This window comes from Mauremys mutica, chromosome 2 (genome assembly GCF_020497125.1).
Source record: "Mauremys mutica isolate MM-2020 ecotype Southern chromosome 2, ASM2049712v1, whole genome shotgun sequence".
In the NCBI taxonomy this organism is placed as follows: Eukaryota; Metazoa; Chordata; order Testudines; family Geoemydidae; genus Mauremys; species Mauremys mutica.
In genome coordinates this window covers 142,849,592-142,871,897 of record NC_059073.1, presented here as the reverse complement: position 1 = coordinate 142,871,897, position 22,306 = coordinate 142,849,592, and the positions used below count along the sequence as shown (strand labels likewise).

The 22,306-nt window shown below is 45.7% G+C and overlaps 1 protein-coding gene across 1 annotated transcript in view; it reads left to right on the top strand.

Annotated features, from left to right (window-relative positions):
• Positions 1-259: 259 nt before the first annotated feature.
• Positions 260-22,306, top strand: part of LOC123364620 (pyroglutamylated RF-amide peptide receptor-like) — a 120,366-nt gene continuing 98,319 nt past the window's right edge. Inside the window, exon 1 of the mRNA XM_045006888.1 lies at positions 260-602. Coding sequence (XP_044862823.1) covers positions 260-602 — 343 coding nt within the window. The remainder of the gene's footprint in view (positions 603-22,306) is intronic.

Genomic DNA, 22,306 nt, shown 5'->3' with positions numbered 1-22,306 from the left:
GGAGCGCACAGTTTGGCAGCATGGAGTGAAGAGCGAGCTGAGCAGCCAGGAGAGAAGACAGATGCGGGCAGCAGCACCATGGACAGGGCTGGGACACGGGGCGACTCCAGAGGTCAGCACCATGGAGAGCGCACCGGTCCTGCGTTAGGCAGCGGGATACAGCCCTGAGCTGAGCGCGCTGGGTGCCTGGATTCAGCACCAAGGACAAGGCTCCGGCGTGAGAGCCCCATGCACCTGGCTCCCACCAGGGACCCGCACCATGGAGAGGAGACTGAACGTGACCCCGGAGGCGCTCAACAGGCTCCTGGAGGAGCACAACATGACCAGGGAAGAGTTCATTGCCGCCTACGGCCTCAAACCCCTCGTGTACATCCCAGAGCTGCCCCCCAGTGCCAAGGTTGTCTTCCTGGTGCTCTACATCATCATCTTCGCACTGGCTCTTCTGGGCAACAGCCTGGTGGTCTACATCATCATCCGGCGGAAAGCCATGAGAACAGCCACCAATATTTTCATCTGCTCCCTGGCTTGCAGTGACCTACTGGTCACTTTCTTCTGCATCCCTTTCACTCTCCTGCAGAACGTCTCCTCCGAATGGCTAGGTGGTAAGTCTGTCCAAGTGGGCTCACCCCCACTCTTCCCCTTGCTTCTTTCCCCAAGGCTTGAGACCTGCCATGGTTGTCTACTTCCCATTAACCAATCGCCCCTTCCCCTGCCTTATAGCCAAGTTGTAGACCATGTCCATACTTTGCTGTTTCAAAACCAGATGTTCCTTCTCTTTAGCTGAATAAGCGGAATCATTTGAAAAGCTGTTGGAACAATTCAGTTCCTTCCACACTTAACAAATCATTCCATCAGCCGCTGGGTGTGGGAGAGAGTTGTACCCCGGTAATTGCTTTTGCAAACTCTGTCACAACGCTGTCGTGTTGCAAATGGCTCAATAAATAGTGGCTATTTCTGGTTTTTAAAAGAAATTGGGGTCACATGCAGAAAAATGAACCCACATAACCTTTTAAAAAATAAAAATGCAATAAACTCACACCAGATGGTTTTGTGTTTTGCAAACAATTTGCAATCGCCACCTCTTCATTTTCTGTTATCTTTGTCAGCTTGTATTGTTTTCTGAGTCTCTCTTGGTAGTTACAATTAGGGACCTGTCACTTAGACTGGGAAAACATATTCTTAGGTCACAAATGAGTTATGAGTGTCCCTTTATGCAGGGTATGAAAGGTAATGCTAGTATCCACATTTTATCATTTAAATTTGCATGTATGTGGCTATCGTGTTGTTATATTATTATTTATTTGTATTACCAGAGTGCCTATGAGCCCTACTCATATATTAAGACCTCTTTGTGTTATATGCTACCTAGTTATACAAAAGAAAATGTGGCATGCTCTGACATTCAGAGAGGAGGAGTAAATAATCACCAGGACACTAATCAAAGGGTGATCAATACCCACTGAAATCAAGCTATGCACATAAGGTGTGACAAGAATATGATAACTGAATCAGTACATCAAGATACATTACACGGGGATCTTCACAAATGGGCCTGGAAGTGACATTTTCATTAGGCAAGACCAGAGTGAGTTCAGTCACATTGCTATTGGCTTTAAGTGGCATGCCCCCAAGTGGTAACATTTTCTAGTTGCTGCTTACTGTCAAAAAATATTTCCCTTTGAAAGCATGAGGGAAAACCAGGGAAAATGTGGCCAATCTGATTGTTAAAATCTGAATGCCCCTATGGTTGGACAGAGGGGCAAAATCTTAATCATAAAATTAAATAGATATGTAACTGAATAATCACTACAGGATCAACTAGGAGGATGTCATCACAAAAACCAGACTCCAGTGCATCCTCTTAGATTCATAGGCCTGTTCTACACTACAAAGTTAGATCGACATATGCCATGTTAGGTCAAGTTAATAATGTGTCTACACTACCGAGTCCCTTCCGCGAACCTAAAGGGCTTGTAAAGTCAACTTCTGTATTCCACCTCCACAAGAGACGTAGTGCTTCAGTCAACATCCACGCATAGACATGGGGATAGTGTAGACACTGTGCTGGGTTATTCAAAGGAATTGGCCTCCAGGAGGTGTCCCACAGTGCTCTGCTGTGACCACTCTGGAGAGCACTTTCAACTCCACTGCACTTCTGCCAGGTACACAGGAAACAGCCACCCACCTGTTAAAGCCCCGGGAACTTTTGAATTTTCATTTCCTGTTTGATTGGCATGGAGAGCTCATCAGCACAGCTGATCATGGATGCTCAAGGCCGCAAACGTGCTCCAGCATGGAGCACACAGGAGGTGGTGGATCTTATTGCTGTGCGGGGAGAAGAGTCTGTGTAGACAGAGCTCCAAATCAACAGAAGAAATGCTAATATCTATGCCAAAATTGCATGGGGCATGGGGGAGAAGCACTACACCAGGGACACACAGCAGTGCTGCGTGGAAATAAAGGAGCTTTGGCAAGCGTACCAGAAGACAAGGGAGGAGAAGACAACCAGTCACTCTGGTTCTGAGCCACAGACATGCCGCTTCTATGAGGAGCTGTATGCAATTCTAGGTGGCAACCCACCACTACCCCAGAACACTCTGTGGATACCTCCCAGGAGCCCCGGGCGACCTTGGGCAACAACGAGGAGGACATTGTTGACAAGGAAGAGGAGGAGGAGGAGGAGAATGTGCAGCAGGCAAGTGGAGAATCCATGTTCCCCGAAAGCCAAGAACTTTTTTTGAACTCTGGAGCCCATCTCCTCACAGGACCAGTTGGTGGCGGAGCATGATGCTGGGGAAGGCACCTCTGGTGAGTACACATTTCCAGTCAAACTGTAGGGATTACATGCTATTATTTTAAATGTTGAATCTGATTTTAAAAATTGGGATAGTGGTTATTGGTAGCCATTCCAGCTATGCAGAAGGTGCGCTCCGAAAAAGATTATTTATGTGCCTGGGGATGGCCTGGGAATCTTCCATGGAGATCTCTAGGAAGCTTTCAGGGAGGTACTCTGCAATCCTTTGCAGAAGGTTTCTGGGAAGGGCTGCCTTATTTTATCCACCACGGTAGGACACTTTCCTGCGCCACTCCAGTATTAACTCTTCTGGCATCATTGTGGCACACAGCATTGCAGCATAAGCAGGGCCGGCTCCAGGCACCAGCATTCCAAGCTGGTGCTTGGGGCGGCATTCTGAAAGGGGCAGCAGTCCCCCTTGTTTTGCCCCCAAGCAGCACGCCGAATTGCCACCACCAAGGCGGAGGGGGGCGCAGTTCATGTGCCCTTAGGGTGGCAGGCGCGTTTCCGCGGCAGCGGCAAATCGGTGGCAACTTCTATGTTTAGCTGTCCAGGGTGTCTTCAGCTAAACATAGAAGCTGCCGCCAAATTGCCGCCACCACGGAAACGCGCCTGCCACCCTAAGGGCACACGGACTGCGCCCCCCCGTCCGCCCAGGGCGGCAATTCGGCGCGCTGCTTGGGGCGGCGAAAACTGTAGAGCCGGCCCTGAGCATAAGGACTAGGTCTGTACCCAGACACTTGTAGCATCTGCTCCCTTTCCGCCTCTGTTACCCTCAGGAGAGTGATATCGCATATGGTTACCTAGGGGAAACAGGGGAAGTTTTCAGTGCTAGCCCTTAAACCACATGCAATTTGATAAGTAATCCACCCGTGTTTGGTGAATTCTGGGTCACACAACCACACTTTCCCGAGCGTGCCCTGGTTGTGTTTGGAAGGAATCACTGCATATTGCAGCCGGCATTTAAAGAAGTGGGGCGGTGACACTTCCTGTTTGTCTCCCTTCCACCCCAACCCGGTGCTGCTTTTGTAACAATGAAACTATTTGCGGGGCTTTATGTTGGTGCCTGTCCTTAAGCACCATCCAGGTTGCTATGGGAAAGGGGGTTGTGCTGAGGTTGGAACCAGTGATCCCAAGGATTTCTTAATAAAAGCAGCAGCACAAGACCTCTCGCCCATGCCTCATGGCCTTACCATGGCTGGAGCAGCAAACCGACTCTTGCAGTAGTCAGCAGTTCTGCTTACGATGTGGCTTGCAGGGAAGTGCATTGAGGAGTGTTTCTTTTATAAAAAGATTTAACCTTGCACCAGAAACAATGTATGCACTGTCAATGCTACCCTTGTGCTTTGTATTCTTTGCAGCTGAAACCTTGTCCACCGGTGCATCCTCCATGCCAGGACAGAGACTTTCCCAGATTAGAAGGTGGAAAAAGAAGACTCAGGAAGACATGTTCAGTGAGTTAATATGCACCTCCGAGAGTGACAAGACGGAGCTCAGCACATGGAGGATTACATTGTCTGACAGCCTACACAATGACCACATGGACAGGAGAGCATGCAGGGAACACAGGCGTGACACGCAGGATGAGATGGTGCAGATTATGAGGGAGCAAACAGACAAGTTGAGGCGTCTGGTTGAGGTTCAAGAAAGCCAGCTAGACACTAGAGTCCCACTGCAGCCTATGCTGAACCTGCTTCCCTCATCGCCAAGTTCCACATCCTCCTCTCCCAGACATCCTAGGATATGGCGAGGGGGGAGGTCTGGTATCCCTTGCACTCAACTCCAGGGGAGGGTACAAGGACCAGAAGGCACCCATTCCAGCACCTTTGATTGTTATTGCAGTGCAGTTGTAATCAAGCTGTCCTGGTTTCTCCCTCTACCGCCCCTGCCCCCCCAGTGTTATCAGCCCCTTAGCCCCAGGTTATCTTTGCTGTCTCTCTGTGTTTGTGAGCATAAAAAATAAATGGATTGAGGAGAAAAGGTTCTTTATTCATTCAGCACACAGTGATTAGTGGGGGAGGAGTTTACAGGGGAGGACATGCAATGAAGGGGACAGCTAGGTAAGGAATAACACACATAAGTGTCACATTACTGTGGGTCATGGATGAAACTAGTTTTCAAAGCCTCACAGAGACACAGTGTGCCTCGATGTGCTCTTCTTATTGCCCTGGTGTCTGACTGCTCAAAACTGGCTGCCAGGCGATCTGCCTTAATGCCCATGCCACTGGAAACTTTTCTCCCTTTGTTTCACAGATATTATGGAGCACACATCAACGACAATGGGGATATTGCTTTCACTGAGGTCTAATATAGTCAGCAAACTACATCAGTGGGCTCTTAAACATCCAAAGGCACATTCCACCACCATTCTGCACTAGCTCAGCCTATGGTTGAACCACTCCTTACTGCTGTCCAGCCTGCTTGTGTATGGCTTCATGAGCCATGGGAGCAAGGGGTAAGCTAAGTCTCCGAGGATCACGATTGGCATTTCAACATCACCAATGGTTATTTTGTAGTCTGGAAAGAAAGTTCCTGCTTGCAGCTTTCTGAACAGACTGGAGTTCCTAAAGATGTGTGCATCATGCACCTTTCCTGACCATCCTATGTTGATGTCAGTGAAACGGTCCCTGTGATCCACCAGTGCTTGCAACACCATTGAGAAGTACCCCTTTCGGTTTATGTACTCTTTGGCAAGGTGGTCTGGTGCCAAGATAGGGATATGCATTCTGCCTATCGCCCCACCACAGTTAAGAAACCCCATTGTGGCAAAATCATTCACTATGTCCTGCACGTTGCCCAGAGTCACTACCCCACAGTAGATTTACCCACTCCAAATTGATTCCCCAATGACCGGTAGCAGTCTGGCATTACAAGCTTCCACAGAGCTATTGCCATTTGCTTCTCAGCTGTCACAGCAGCTCTCATTTTAGTATTGCTGCACTTCAGGGCTGGGGAAAGCTCTTTGCACAGTTCCATGAAAGTGGCCTTGCGCATTCGAAAGTTCTGCAGCCACTGCTCGTCATCCCATAGCTGCATAACTAGGTGGTCCCAACAGTCAGTGCTTGTTTCCAGGCCCAGTAGTGGTGCTCCACCATGTCAAGATGATGTGTGACTGTTGCCAGCATCTGCAAATTGCTCTGCTCCAGGGCTTCCAGCAGGGCTGCTTGCCTGGCATCACTTTATTCTGCATGGTGGTTCCTGCTTCGGTTGAGTAAATACTGCAGGATAAGGCATGAGGTGTTTGTAATGCTCACAACAACAGTGTACAGCTGAGCAGGGTCCATGCTTGCTGTGCTATGGCATCTGCGCGGCTAACCCAGGCTTAGGAAAAAAGGCATGAAAAAGGCATGGTTTGTTTGCCATTGAGTTTAGGGAGGGAGGGAGGTAAGTGCATCATAGGAGGCTAATGCCATGTTCCCATAACCACCTGCACAAATGTTTTGGTCCCATGCGGCAGTGCAAGCCCAACCCAACATTCTATTCGGCTACATGCACTGTGGGATAGCTACCCACAGTGCAGTGCTCCGTGAGTCGATCCAAGCCCTGCTAGTGAGGATGAGCGCTGCCAACACAATGAGCATAGTGGGGACATGCAAAATCGACTTGCTTAAATCGGAGGCTCAGTGTCGACTTAAATAAAATGGACCTAATTTTGTAGTGCAGACATACCCATATATTCCATTGTGATCATCTAGTCTAACCTCCTGAATAGCACAAAAGATAGGAATTCCCTAAAATAATTCCTAGAGCATATTTTTAGGTTATAAATGTGATCAAGTCATGATCATTTGTACCTAAATTACTGTTGATTTTTGGTTCTATAATCAGTTCCTCTTTATTTGTTAAGACAAGGTGTGACAGGTTGGATCACAGAAACCACCTTGGGAGCTGCCACCTGATGTGCCACCAAGACTACTTTTACCCCAATTTCCCTGCCAGCTCAGGACTCCAGCACCCTGTCTTGCTGAGCCAGACACTCCCGTCTGCTTCAACAAAGACAAGGGTCTGAATTACTTGCCCCAAAGCTGCAGGTTTACCTGAAAACAGCTAACAGAAGTGTTCCTGTCTTTAACACTCAGATGCCCAACTCCCAATGGGGTCTAAACCCAAATAAATCCATTTTACCCTGTATAAAGCTTATACAGGGTAAACTCATAAATTGTTCGCCCTCTATAACACTGATAGAGAGAGATGCACAGTTGTTTGCTCCCACAGGTATTAATGAAACCGGGGGGGGGGGGGGAGTTCTGTGATCTAACCCGTCACACAAGGTCTAATAAAGAGTTTCCACATGCTGGCTGCACAACTTTTTGAGTTAAGAAATGGTCATCTATTAGTATGGCAACACCCATTTTTTCATGTCCTCTGTGTATATATATCTTCCTACTGTATTTTCCACTGCATGCAACCAATGAAGTGGGTTTTAGCCCACGAAAGCTTATGCTCAAATAAATTTGTTAGTCTCTAAGATGCCACAAGTACTGGTCGTTCTTTTTGCTGATACAGACTAACACGGCTACCACTCTGAAACCTGTAGCAGCGTGTGTTATACATGTACTCCTCTGTATCTGATCCACAGAAGATATGGGCTTTTACAGCCCAGAGCTACAGAGCCTGGCTTTTCAGCTATAGCTGTAGAGGCTAGGGCTGGCTGGCAAACAAGAATTCCATTTTGTGAACAATGCTGAGCTTTTGTTCTTTCATTCTAATTTAGAACAAAAACCGAGACCTTTTGAAAGTAATGGAAAAAATGTGAGAGGGGGAAAGAGACCCCAGCAAGATCAGAATTTCCCCATTCACCTGGGCATTCATCTGGGATGCGGAAGAAACAGGTTAATGTCCTAGCTCTGCCTGATTTGAAGCAGGAACTTGAAGCAGAATTTTGACATCTCCAATGAAAGCCTTAACCACTGGGGTAGAAAGTCAGTCTCTCCTATTGGAACTGTTCCACTTTGTATAAATAATGAAATATTCATTGGGACAGACCCAGAGACTGATGTTTAGGGCATTCATACAAGATGTAGGAGACCCAAGTTCAAGACCCTGCTCCAAATCAGAAAGAGCCTGTATATGGCTAGGGCAAGTCCAAATCAGACAGAGCAGGGACTTGAGTCTGTGTCTCCCCCAACCTGCGTCAATACCTTCACCGCTAGGCTATTAGCTATTCTGGGGTCCCTCTCCTTCCCCACAGAAATTCCATCCCGGATATGAGAAACCTTCATCATGAACATTGGTGGAAAGAGGTGTGTTTCCCCCAAATGTTCTTGTTTTGACAAATTGGCATTTTCCAATGAAAAAAAACACGCAGTCAAAAAAATCCCAGCCACTCCAGTAGATACTCGTCCGTGCTCCACTTTTGGGCCAAGATGCCAGTCATCCCTGGGGAGTGCCTTGACACAATGTCCCCCCTTCATTTCTGCTTAATAGTGACAATGTAAATTGCCTTAAAGGGCCTGATGTACACGAGTTTACTTCTGCAACTCCACTGATCATATCTGAGCTATTCCTGATTTACTCCAGTGCAAATGAGGGAGAACTGCGCCCAAAAAACTGCCCGTGTTGCTTATCTTTCCACTCATTTTGTTTCAGGGATGAATCACAGAGAGAAAAACTGTATTTGTTTCTTTGTCTAGGCAGTATGGGAAGTGAGAACACATTTTATGTTTATGCATCATTCACTTTCACCTTTCATTTTAAGTAGCTGTCCATGTGAGTAACTCACTACATCTTTTTATTCTATTCTGGGGCTTGATTCATTCACCAGAGTGATGAATGGATAATTCTGATCTGGTGACATTTTACACCCATGACAAGGCAGGCAAGAATTAGTCTCAGATTCCTGTCCTAGAGTTGCATAGACCTCTATGACTAATTGACATTGCTTGTTTGCCAGATCTTCCACTATTTCTAGCAGTTGTTTCAACATGGTCAGGATTTTTGGTTTCTCCCTGGGCTTCTTTCTGATCCATGTAATTATTTGGTGTTACTGCTGTTTTATTTTGCTGAAAATAATGTTCCCTCAATATTTCCTTTGGATAAGCATCCAGGGCTTTTCAGCATTGCAGGTATGGTAACAGACTGGTACCACTTATCTAGATGGCTATATTCTATTTTTATATTTTCTTTTAATTCCAGATTAAAGATAGATAATTAAGAAAAGTCCAACATGGTTTGTGGATTTAAGTTAATGGGACTATTTACATGAGTGAGACAACAGAATTTGGCTGCTGATCAACAAGAACAGGGAATCCTCACATGTGGATCCCTATCATAGTCTTGAATTCAGCAGCGCATCATTCAGCAAAGAGCATAAGCACATTTTGAACCTTTAGCTTAATTGACTTCAGTGGGACTTAAGACACATGCTTATACTTAAGACACACGCTTTAGTGCTTTGCTGAACGGGGTGGACTTAAGCCCATAAACGTTTTGCTGAATTGTGCCATGTTTAGGGCAGCGTCCATTGAAGTCGTCCCTTAAAGCACTTCAGCCCCTGGTTGACAGGGTAAGGCAGAAGCTGTCCACTTGCACTTTTACAAAATGCTCCTCTAACCCCAGGCACTCGATCCATGTTTAACATGGCTCTCTGCCATTGCTGCCTTCTTATTGTGTAATGGCGCTTTCTGGAAAGGAAAATGATTAATCTCCATGACATGGTCCCCTGGTTCTATTTCCCTCTATTGAAATAATTATGAACTCCCACTTAGACCACCTTGTGTACTTGCCTGCCCACCTCAGTACACTTCATCTCTACTTGAAGGGTAGACTGCAGTCAGGGGGGTGAATGGCAGCCCATGTCGATGTACCCAGGCCAGCTCTACTCTGGCTAGCTCACTAACAATAGAAGTGAAGATGCCACACCCTGGCTGAATAAGCCCACCTGGGCCTCCAGGTGTGTACTCACTTGTGCAGCCCTCATTGATGCCTGCACTTCTGCATCCTCACTTCTATTTTTAGCAAGCTAGCACAGGGACTTCTACACAAGCTGCCATTCAGACCCCTGGCTGCAGCGTAAGCATAATACCCTGACTGAGATCCTCACTTTCTCACCCAAGCTATATCAAAAACCCCTGGGTGAAATTCAGCCCCGTACAGAAATCTATGCACCACGCAAGTCCTTACGTTGGCCTTCTGCATAGGAGTGAATTTCACATTCTCAGTATCATCTCAATAATGCTTTCATTCTCCGGTGTCTCCCGAAGTCCCATCCATCAGCTTTAAATGGTTTCTCCTCTTTTCCTCAGTTTTCTGCAAAATGTTTTCTTCATGTTGATCTTAAGCTGGAATGACCTGTGCCAAGGTTTCCTGCTGCAGAGGAAAGACTCAGCTGTTTTCTCTCATTTTTAATATCTTTGATCAATGGTGCGGTAGTTCCAACTGTAATAGTGCTCGGTGCTATGATCTGTTCTTTAGCAACTGGCAAAACAGTTTCTATTGCTTTCATTACCGGTTCTTTCATCCCTTAAGGCACATAGAAAATCACAGAATTCCTTATGTTTTAATCAGGGCTTTGTAGCCTTCTCTACAAAAAGTATATGGGTAAGATCCCCAGCTAGGGTAAATCAGTGTACTCCAATGAAATCAATAGTATAATGCCAGTTTACCCCAGAGAAATATCTGGTGTGTATGTGTAGCTAGGCATTTTATTTATATATATACACACACACAAATACACACACATACACTTTTCATATTAATCCAGGAGTGGGGAAAAATGGAAATAACCTAACATCAGAAGAACATCTTAAAACATTCATTGTATCCCACATGCCGCCTGATCATCCTCCAATCCAGAAAGGCCCCAAACACAACTGAACCACTGGGGCTCTGCTGCATCCTGGAGCAGGATGCTAGGAATCCATGCTCTGAGTTTCTGCACTCCCTATGCAGTATGAGGGATTGCTCCTTGAAAGCCTCCTTTAATGGACACGTGCTGGACTGGAGGTTCTCCTGCCATCAGGGTTCTCTGCTCCTGTCCTCCAATGGTGGGGGCTCTAGGGCTGCAGAGACCTCCCCTTCTCCAAATTTGAGGCTGGAAAGTCCGCAGGCTGTACTTGTTTTCTTGTATAATACAATTCAAATCGGGTTTTTTTCTCCCTATTGCTCTGAGTGCATCATCAGAGAGTAGCTTCCAGCCAATTTGCTCTCTGTTTATTACTAAATGAGGTGATGCATCTCATATGTGGAAACACAGCTCTCTCCTGTTTAATCATGCAGACCATGTGCATTTGTAGGGTGGTAAATGAGTCTCGGGAGCCGGTGTTTCATCTGAATCATCGCAAGTATCGCTCTAAATGAGCAAATCCTGGAAATCCTCTCTGGTCCTTATATCTAAGAAGAATGACTGAGGATCAATTATATTTCCCATGACCAGGAACTCTTATTCTAGTACCATCTGTGGAGACCAGCTGTAGATTGTGGAATGCGGGGCTGTTCCATCCCATAATTTATCTAGTCTGATTTTCAATCACTCAAGTGTTGGGGTATCTAGCACTTGAGAAGAGGAAGGGTAGGTAAGGCACAGTACTAGGAGTTCTGTTATTTCCCTAATCACAGACTCCCTGGGCCTGATCCACTTCCCCTGCACTTTTGGGGGTCATTCACACCAGTGCAAAGTAACACACTAGCAAATCACACTGGCAGCATTTTAACTGCACAAGGCACAGGGCAATGGTGAAACATGCCCCTTGTGAGGCCAAGTCACATCACCTCTTTGTGCTTCAATTCTCCCCTCTATAAAATGGGATACCGCCTCCCTCTCTCACAGCAGTGTCATGAGGCTAGATGCATCAACGTTTGCCAAATGCTCTCAAATCCCTGCTGCACTGTGCTAGATAACTGCAAAGCACAAATAATATTATTCCCTTGGAGAAACTATTCCACTTTCTAACAGATCTAGATTCTCTCCAATACCTATTGCCATGAGACAAATTGTTATAAAACTCTTAGCATAATTGTAATTAGAAGGGAGTCTTAAAGGGGATCTCAGAGTTCAAAGGACACCAGTCATGACAGCCAGGGGGCAGGGCATCAAATGTTGGCAGGAGAAGAGGCCAAACCCAATTTTCACTGCCTTGAAGATACATGGTGCGAGACATCGTTGCAACTAAAGTTTCTCCGAGCAATAATACCCAGGGCCTAGTTCGTCAGGGTTGCTAAACACGTCAGCTTCAACGGGAACTGCAGGCACGCAGGAATTCTGAAATTAGCCTTGCCCCAATTTAGAAGGAACCAATCACCAGCTCTCTCACTGGGAGAAACCGAAGAGGAGAGCCCCATATTCTAGGATTAAAGGCTGAACCTTTAACCTTACAAGATATTCGGATACTACGCTGACAAGTGCCACTGAAAGAGGGAACAGATGTGGGTGTAACAAAGGCCGCAGCTCAGCGATATGTAGCTCAGCTTGTCTTTTGCAGAATGCCAAGTTCAGCATCTCAATCAGTTCTTCAGCTTGAACACACTCTCCACACTTCCTATCTGCTTCCCTCTCCTGCCCAATCACACATCCAATTACGATGCACACCTGCAGTGCCCTGAGCCTCAGACCCTTGCACCATCGGTTTTGCTATAGCACAAGCATTGCAGCTACTGTCTAATGAAAGAACTTACTTTTGGTTCCTCCCTGACCTGTAGATCTTCTCCTGAACCGCATCTTGTCCTCACTGAGAACAATTTTTTACATCTTTTCTAAAATTCATAAAAATCCACTTAGTCCCCAGGAGAGACCCATTTTCTTTGGCACTGGTTCACTCGTGCAGTTTGTTTGTTTTCTGTGTGTGCATGAGAGAAAGAGAGAGAATTGTTGCTGGTAAAGTCTGCTTGCAAAACTACTATTTCCCTTGAGCAAGAAGGGAATTGAGACTGTGTCCTTGGGAAACAATCGAGTCCTAGAAGAGTAGCAAAGGCTACCAGAGAGGGCACCTCCTCCAGCATCCCTGGAAGGCATTATTATTTCTCCTGACCTCTTCAGGCTGCCTCCAGCTAGTGTCTCAGGCAACGTATCCCCTCCAGCCTGGCTCTGGGACTAAGTGCCACTCAAGGACCCTAATTCAATAAATATTATTTCAAGTTTGATTTATTTAATTATTGGGCTGAGCCAGAGCTCCAGAGGCTCTGAAAGTAATTATCCTTTTATACAAATTCCAGGTGTTATATTAAAAGTACATGCTATTTTTGTTTGGTTAGTTTAAATGTCTAGTGCCTCTGAAATATTCTGTCTCAATTTAGCTGAGCAAGGGGAAATATCTTTTTGAAGCAGAACCCAATGTTTTATAGAAATGTTTTGGGGAAAAATGCTTATGCAGGAGCAATGCTGCTATCGATTATGATATATTTTCTTCTCGGTCTTCATATTTCTCTTCTCTGTCTTAGGGCTTATCTACATGGGGAAAGTAGTGCAGAAAAAGTTAGGGTATGAATTTAAAGCACAATAGCTATTCCAAAGTGGACTAAACTAAACTGAACGAATGCACTCAGTGCGGAATAGCATGTCCACAAGGAGAGGTAATGCAGAATAGCTATTTTGGGCTATCTCCCCAACAAGCCCTTATTGTTGTATAACTATTCCTCCGGGGAAAGGAGAATAAGCTATGCTGATATAGGGCACTTTTATACAGGTATAAATGCATCCACACTAGCACATTTACTGGTTTAGCTATATCAGTAAAAAAATCATATCCCTTACTGACATAGTTATACTGGCATAATTTTTCTAGTGTAGACTAGCTCTTAGGCTCAGGGAATCATAGAAACCTAGGGCTGGAAGGACCTCAAGAGGTCATCAAGTCCATCCCTCCCCCACGCTGAGGCCGAATTAAGTATACCCAGATCAGTGACACTCAGACTGAGGCTCACAAGTGGCTCTTGAATGCGTCTCCTGCAGTTCTTTGCAGCACTATTAAAACACTGTGTGATTGAATTATTAACCAAAGTTATTAACCAGTCAGGAGGCTTCTACTATGTTATTAACCAAAGGTACTTGATAAAATACTTGATCAGTCATTTTTCCTTGAGAATGAATATATATAAGTAATAGAAACAATGAATTCACACAACTACGGCTCTTTTGGGTAATGCTGATTGCTCCTGAACCACTGAGGTCTGAGTATCACTTGACCATCCCTGACAAGTGTCAGTCTAATCTGTTCTTATAAACTTCACAAACTCCCAACAAAGCACAGCTTCATGGTTCACAGGATCTCTCCTGTCCTGTTACTTCCATGAGCTAACCCTGCCGATACCCCGTCCTCTCACTTAAGATCAGAACTGGTTGACATTTTTGGAAATTTCAAAACTAGTGATGCGAGGGGAAATCAGGAAAAATACCTATGACATTTTTGTGATTTCCCCACCCTTTTTTTTTTCTAATATGAGCTGGCAAAATTTTTGAAATTTTCACAATCCCCCCCTCCACCCCTTCAAGGAGCTTTACTTAAGATTGTCTGGGTATTTTTTTCTTCACATCAAAGCAAGGAGAAGTTAATACCAACTTATCTTAGCTTCACATCCAGCTAACTAAAACCCCACAAGCAGGCATCTGCCATCTCCCCTGATGTGCATTCACAGAGCCCAGCACTGCATGTAAATGGTGAGCCCTGAACCCCTCCAGCCACCTCCCACACCTTACAGTCAATAGTAGCTACTTCACACAAGTACCTGAAATTGAATTTACCAAGAGGAGCTGCAAAGGGAGCCCTGAACCTTCAGAATGCACTCTTTCAGGGTAGGTCACTAAGGTCCAGGTTAGGTGGCCATCAGGTCACATGTATTGCTGCTGACGTTGGATTCGTTTATTTCTTCTCTGTGTGTTCACCTTGCCTTTGTGTTGCTCTGGCTGGTGATATTGTAAGGGATGCAACAGTGAGAGTAGTTTTGCAGTCTGTGACCTCGTATACACCTAAAACTTAGACTGACCTAGCTACGTCGCTCAGGGGTGTGAAAAATTCTCAGCACCAAGACACATAATTAAGGGGACCTAAGCTCCAGCGTAGACAGTGCTCGGCTGATGGAAGAATTCTAGCTACTGCCTCTGGAGAGGGTGGATTTACTACAGCGATGGAAAAAAACCTCCCATCGCTGAAGCAAGTGTCTAGGCTGTGTAGCTGCAGCTGTGTCACTGTATTGTAGACGCAGCCTGGGTCTATTTTTAGGTCACTTGCCCCTGGTTGTAACTGAGGTCAGTAGGAGATACACATTCCAGGATCAGGCCCTTTATACATTGGTTTAAAAGTCTGAGGATCTCAATGACATTTTAAAGTGGAAATCGATAAAAAATAAATAAACCAACTGATCTTTGCCAACAGAATATTTTTGTTTCGCTGGACGCATCAGCGGCTGCAAAAATCTATACTGGCAACAGTAACTTCACTCTATCTGAACCTTTCCCAGCTTGATGAGAGCGTCAGTTAAAATGTTTGGATTGACCTCAGGAGGAGGGTCATGAGTGAAATGCAGGGGGGTAGTAGCTCCGAGCTGTTGAAGCCGATTAGCACTGTTGGACTGGGAGCAGCATGTTTTTATTCAGCATTTTGATCCTCTTTGAACCAGAATCGCTCAGCGATTTGGGGGAAAAAAATTGTCAGCAACTTGCTTTGCTGGCCACGGTATCTCCAGCCATGAAATCCAATTTCGGGGGCGTATTAGAGACTTTGAAAGATCAGATAAATTGTGACTGGGCCCTTTCTCTGGTAGAGTAACCAAGCGGACTTTGATATAACAGACTACAGTCTGAGTAAGGACATACAGCACGAGTGGTCTCTAACCCTCTGTTCTGTGGCATATTTAACTCAACCTTTGGGGTAAAGGATCAATCCAGTTTTGTTTCCAAGGCTCCCATTTAAAATGTGGCTTTACCTGGACTGGGAAAATGCATTAACTACATCATTTGATATAATGAGGTTAAACATGATTTTGCCCTTTGTGTGAACAAGGACAGTTGCATTTCAGTGCGGTTAACTCCAGAGACCCACAACCAGCCAAAACATTTTTAAACACAACAGATCCCTGCCTACACTAAGAGTATGGAAAGAAAATCTCACAGTGCCTCAGAGCCTGGGGCAACTGATTCGGGTCACGGGGCTAAAATTAGCAGTGTAGATGTTTCAGATGAAGGCCAGTCTCTGAAACCCAGCGAGTGAGCATCTGTTCCCAGATTGGCCACTGGCCTGCTGGGTGGCCTTGGCAAGTCACTTCCCTTCTCTGTGCCTCAGTTTCCCCACTGTACCTCAGTTTCCCCATCTGACAAATGGGGATAATGACATTAACTTCCTTTATAAATCACTTGGAGCCCTACTGTTGAAAAGTGCTATTTAAGAGCTAGGGATTATTATAACATTAAGCACAGGTGTAGTGATAGTAAAGTCAATGGTACTGCTCACGTGCTTAACGTTAAGTATGTGCTGCAAGGCTTTGCTGGATTGCGGAGGAGAGCGGAAGGGTCCATGAGCCAGATTTTCAAAAGTATTTAGGTGCCTAAAGAAGCAGAAGGGCACCTAGTGGAATTTTCAAAAGCACTTAAGACCATCCATGGGGAGTTAGGTACCTAACCTGCTCTGACGCTTAGGAAAATCCCTCTAGGTGCCTCTCTGCATCTTCAGGCACCTAAATATCTTTGGAAATCTGGCCCCATATGACCAAGGGTAAGTTTTTAATTGCTCTGTGCCTCTGGAAGATTCTACATCACAGAGGTGTTATGAAACTTAGTTAACTGCCTATCATGCTGGCCACTATTGTCTTGATTCCTTGTAGTCCCCCACCTGTCCGCACCCATCTGTCTCTTGTCTTGTACTGAGGTTGTAAGCTCTTTGGATCAGGGAAGGTCTTCTGTTTTGTACAGTACCTAGCGCAACAGAGTCCCGATCCATGACTTAGGCCCCCAGGTGCTATGGTAATACCATTAATTGTTTGCAAAACACTCAGAGGGAGGTAAGGAAAGGTGCCAGACACATACGGGTTATTATGAATTTAGAGTTACAATATTATCAGCATTCATATTTCTCCACATCTGTTCGAGGTTTCTTTAACCTTGTACGCTGACAATGTGTTTTGATTTCATCTTTTAATTTTTTCCCCCCTCAAATACAAAAAGGAACAAAAGAAGCAAAACCATAAATAGCACAAAGGCAAAAAACTGCGTGGGACTAGGAGATGGAAGATAAGAATGCAATTCAAGTTTCCAGTGCATAGTTAGAACAAATGATGTACACCGAGGACAGCTCTAAAGCAGAGATTCCCTAACTTTGTTCAACGTTGCCCCTTGGAGACCCATGCCCATGCATGCTCTGCTGCACCCCCAGCCTGGGCCCACCCAACCCCCTTATTTCCCCAACGTTCCACCCCCTCCTGCAGCCTCAGCCAGTTTCCCCTGCCTTGCAGCCAAGCCCCATCAGACTGCACCCGCTGCCCCCAGCATTCGGGGTGGGGTGCAAGGCAGAGGGGCAGGAACAGCAACAGGCAACCATGAGGGCTGGCCTGCTCCCCAGTGACTCCCCGCTGCATACCCCTGCCCAGCATCAGGCCGTCAACAGGGCTGGCTTGCTCCCTAGCCACTCTGCTGGCTGCCACTCCCCAGAAAGCAGCAAGGACGTGGAAATGCTCCATCCCATGCTTGAGCCCTGTCAGCCCAAGTCTCTTTACCCGGGCTGGGAGGTTCACGCCCAGCTGCAGTGCAGACACACTCATATAGGCTCAGATCCAGCAAAAGTTCTGCATGTGCTTTACTGTAAGCCATTATTAATATATTACTATAATGTCCAGAGACCAACTGAAAACTGGGTCCTATTGTGCTAGGCATTGTAAAAACATAGTCATAGACAGCCCCTGCCACAAAGAGCTTATGATCTAACTAGACAAGGGGTCAGGGAAAGGGAGGAATACCATGAGTAATCCCACTGATTTCAATCAGATTTCAAGTTAAGTACGTGGTCTGAGTCTTTGCAGGTGTGAGACCCAAGTGCCTAACAGTAGGTATAAGAATGTGGGACTGATGGCATCCTGAAGTTAAACGTAAAGTTAAATGCTTTTCTGGGTCAGGACCATGCTTTCTGTAACCCATGCTTTGAAACAATTGTCTCTTAAAGGCATCAGCACTATTAGCATATAACAAACGCTGATTCTGCTCCAGTCATCTGGCTAGATAATGTAGGGACAACTTTCTATTCGGCACACATCATCTATCATAGACCTTAGTTCCTCCTGCACGGCTCATACATCAGGCCATCCAGTTCCTCCACTGATTACGATTGCTCAGTACTTGTGATACTTCTTCTCAGGTAATGCCAGAGCATTCACTATCCTCTGTCACTGTCTACTGCCAGTTCTGCCTTGGCCTTCCTCACTTTTTCTTTCCTCCTCTTGGCATCCAATTCAATGCTTGCTTAGCATGACTCCTATCTCCATAGAGTACATGTCCCTCCCCCCGAGCCATCTTTCTTTGATGATGTTTTCTAACCTGGCCTGCTCTGCCAGCTCCCTCACCTCTTGCATTTGTTATTTTGTCCTTCCATGAAACGTATTCTATCTTCCTCAGCCCTCTGTGGAGGACAGCTTCCAACTTCTTTTTGTCATTGGTCAAGTTTCTGCTTTGGCCAGTAGCATGTTCAGTACAATTGTACTGTATAATCTGACCTTCAGTTTGGTACGGAAACCTCTGTTTCACCAGATGATGTTCATCCCTCCAATGATGGTGCTTGCTTTTCCTGTTCTCACATGAACATCTTTATGGCAGCCACCTTCAAATGTCATCACACACCATTCCTATAAATTATACCCTGTCTTCCCTGCCAAGTTCATGAAAAATTAACCCCAAGATCCTTTTTATCCTTTCCCCTCCTTCACCTTTTCTTACCCTTAGTCTACTCTCTCCATTACATCCAGCTAAATTTGCTAAAGTGCATTCTTCGAGCAGATCTTTATCCAGGTTTATGAAAGGGTTTAGCATGGAAATATACATTGCAACAAAACCCACACAGCTGAGAAGCTGGATGACTTTCAACACCCCATGGTCAGTTTAAAACACACACACACACACACACACACAGGTGCTGTGTTGTGAGCTGCTAGCACAAAGTTTGTTCCAGCCAGAAAGCTGGGTTTTTGTTTTTGTTTTAAATTATCTGGTTTAAGACAGACAACACAAGACCCTACTCATCAAGACCCTCAACAGGTACAAATCAGCATAGCTCAGCTGAGCTCATTGGAGCTATACTGATTTCCACAAGCAGAGAATCTGGCTCTAAAGGGTTTTGGAGAAGCTCGGTGAAAATTCAAAATGTGATTCACCCCTTTTCTTCCTCCCTTGTTACTACTAAAAGTGAAGAACACGTGCTTCATTAAGTGTTTCAGGCTAGGGATTAAGGGCTGGATTCTGAGCTCAGTTACTCTGATACAACTGCAGAGTCAGTGGGGTGATTCTGGATTTACAGTGGCGTCACTGTGCTCAGGATCCAGTCCCGCTTCTGCAGCATTTGCCTTGTTTCCTCAGAGGCTCGGCTAATTGTACATGATCTTCTCCATTTAGAAAAGAGCCTGTAAGGTACATAAGTATGCAGTGAGGGCTCTGAGTTTTATGGAGAACACAGAGGTTAATAACCTTATCTCTAGTGCTGTTTCCCCACCCTGAATGTCACACACTGGGTTGAAAGTATACTATTTACACGGTGTTTAGGGAAATAGATATTTGCTACCTGTTGAAACTTGGTCAACAAGATTCTCTGCTGGTAACACTGATTGCTATTTTGGGGGCAAGAGTACATGGCTGTGTCATTGGGGTCCCTGGCCCACTGCCCTGCTCAGAACAATGCACAGAATAATACTTCTGTTCATCCCGGTTCCATGTACTTGTCACAGCTATTAATGTTAGCTGTACAGTGCACATAGCCCTAGGGAGCTCCCGAACAGCCGCGGCGAGAATCCAACAAACAGCCTTAGCAGTAGAGCTTTGCTAAGCCAGGATTCTCCACACTTACAACGTTTGCTTTCATTTCAAATCAGAATAAGACGTCAACATTTGGCGCCTCCCACAAGATGAAACCCTCCAAGCGATTGCTTTTGGGGTCAGCTGAATCATTTTGTTTCGACATCAGCAAAACATTTTGCTTCGATGGAGACTTTTTATAGTACATTGTAAAGAGGATATAAATGATCATACAAATATTAAAGTCTATGCTAAAAAGTCATTTTGAAATGAAAAAAGTCTAAAATGAAACATTACGGGGTCTTTTTTCCCTAAACGAAATTTCAGTAGAATTGACACATTCCCACAGAATATTTAATGTCGTTGAATCAGCGTTTTCCCATGGAAAATTTTCAACCAGCTCTACCTACTAGCAGATGATTGAGAGGCACTTCCAAAAGAACCCTTAACTAGGGACAGATTGCACCCAGCCTCCATGAAAAGGGGGGTGGAGCCTTCATGCACCTGCCCTATTTCAAACTCTGTACTCCCCTGAGTACAAGGACGACTCTGCAAAAGGGGTGGGACCATGATGCCCACCTCCACTACACGCTTGCCAAGAGAGCAGGGCACACTTCAGCCTTCTAAGGCCCATGGTGCCCCAGCTACATGGTTATTTTTAGTACATGAGCTTGCTGAGAGCTAGTATGAGTTTGTCTATGTGAGCTGGGAATCCCAGTCCTACCTCGTAGTGTAGCTGTAGCCCATGAGCTGGTACAGCAGGGTGCTCCCCTAGAGCTCTGAGTGTCTCTAGGAGGAGTTCAGCTTGATGGTGGCATCATCTCTCCTGAAGCTCATCCTGGGGCAATACAGCTTCATGCCACCTACAGGGAGGGGCTATGTATGAATGTCACAAGTAGGTCCTTAAAGAGCGTCTTCGGCTATCCCTTGATGCAAGGATGATGTCTGCCAAGGGGGTTCACTGGTGAGTTTTTAAGTGGCTGAAGAGCCCAATTCTTGCCCTGCAGATTTTCCCACAGAAGTACCAGGTGTGATCTTGGAGGAGACATAGTTATTGTCTGGAGTGTTGTCCCTTTCTTTCCTCCTTTGTTGCTTCTCTGTCTCATGAGCACATCTGTTCTCTTCAAAGTGAGCTATGGCTTGGTGTCTGGTGTGGCACCACCATATTCTGTTCTGCGCCGAGTCCTCCCAGTTTGTTGGGTTGATGTCTCCCTTTTTAAAATGTACTTTCAGTATGTTTTTGAAACACTTCCGCTGCCCTCCGCGAGTCCTTCTTCCCTGACTTAACTGAGAGAAGAGCACTTGCTTCGGGAGGCGAGTGTCAGGCATATGTACACAGTGGCCAACCCTGCAGAGTTGGTATTTCATAACCTGCGCTTCTATACTGCTGGTGTTGGCTGCAGAGAGAATGCTGACGTTAGTGAGTTGGTTTTCCCAGCTGATCCTGAGAATCTTCCTGAGGCAGCGCTGCTGGAACCACTCCAGCTGCTTGAGATGTCGTCTGTAGGTTACCTAGGTCCCACACCCATAGAGAAGGGTGAGGATGACAACTGCCTTGTAAACCAAGATCTTGGTACCTGTTTGTAGATCCCTATCATCGAATAGTCTTCCAAAGGATGTGCTGACACAGAGGATCCTGTATTCAATTTCTGTGTCAATGCTGGCTGTTTGGGAGAGGCGGCTGACAAGGTATGGAAAATGATCCACATTTTCCAGGGGTTCTCTGCTGATGGTGATTTGTGGAGTATGAAGAGTAGTTTGCGCAGGTGAGGGCTGGTAGAGTACCTTGGTTTTCCTGATGTTGAGAGAAAGACCCAGGATGTGATAGGCATCTGCAAAAAGATTTGCAGGTCGGCCTCTGCATGTGCAAGAATGACACAATCATCTGCATACTGAAAGTCAGTGATGCCAATTCTCATGATCTTAGATTTTGTTTGGAGATGTCGAAGATTGAGGAGATGGCCATCCATATGATACTCAATCCCAATTCTGTCGGGAAGACAGTCACAGATGAGAATCAGGGTCATGGCAAGGTAAATGGAGAAGAGTGTGGAGCAATGACACAGCCCTGCTTGACACAGGTGCGAATGGTGAATGATTCAATCTCTGAGCTGTTGCACAAAGTGGTGGCAGTCATCCCATCATGGAGTAGTCTGATGATGGAAATTAATTTCTGTGGACAGACAAATCTACACAGCACCTTCCATAGGGCATCACGATAGAGTCAAAAGCCTTGGTTAGGTCAATTAATGCCATAAACAGTTCCTGGTGTTGCTCTTTGCACTTCTCTTGAAGCTGTCGTGCCACGAAGATCATGTCGGTTGTGCCATGGGATGGCCTGAAGCCACACTGTGATTCGGGGAGAAGTTCTTCGACAAGGGAGAGGAGGCGGGTTAGTAGGATCTGGGCAAGAATCTTCCCTGTGATGGAGAGGAGAGCAATACCTCTGTAGTTCCCACACAAAGATTTGTCCCCTTTCTTGAATATTGTAACAATGTTGGTGTTCTTAAAGTCAGGCGGAATTTCTTCGCAGATCCATATTTTGTCGAGGAGTTAGCAAAGTTTATGTTGGAGCATTGTTCCACCAGCTTTAAAAA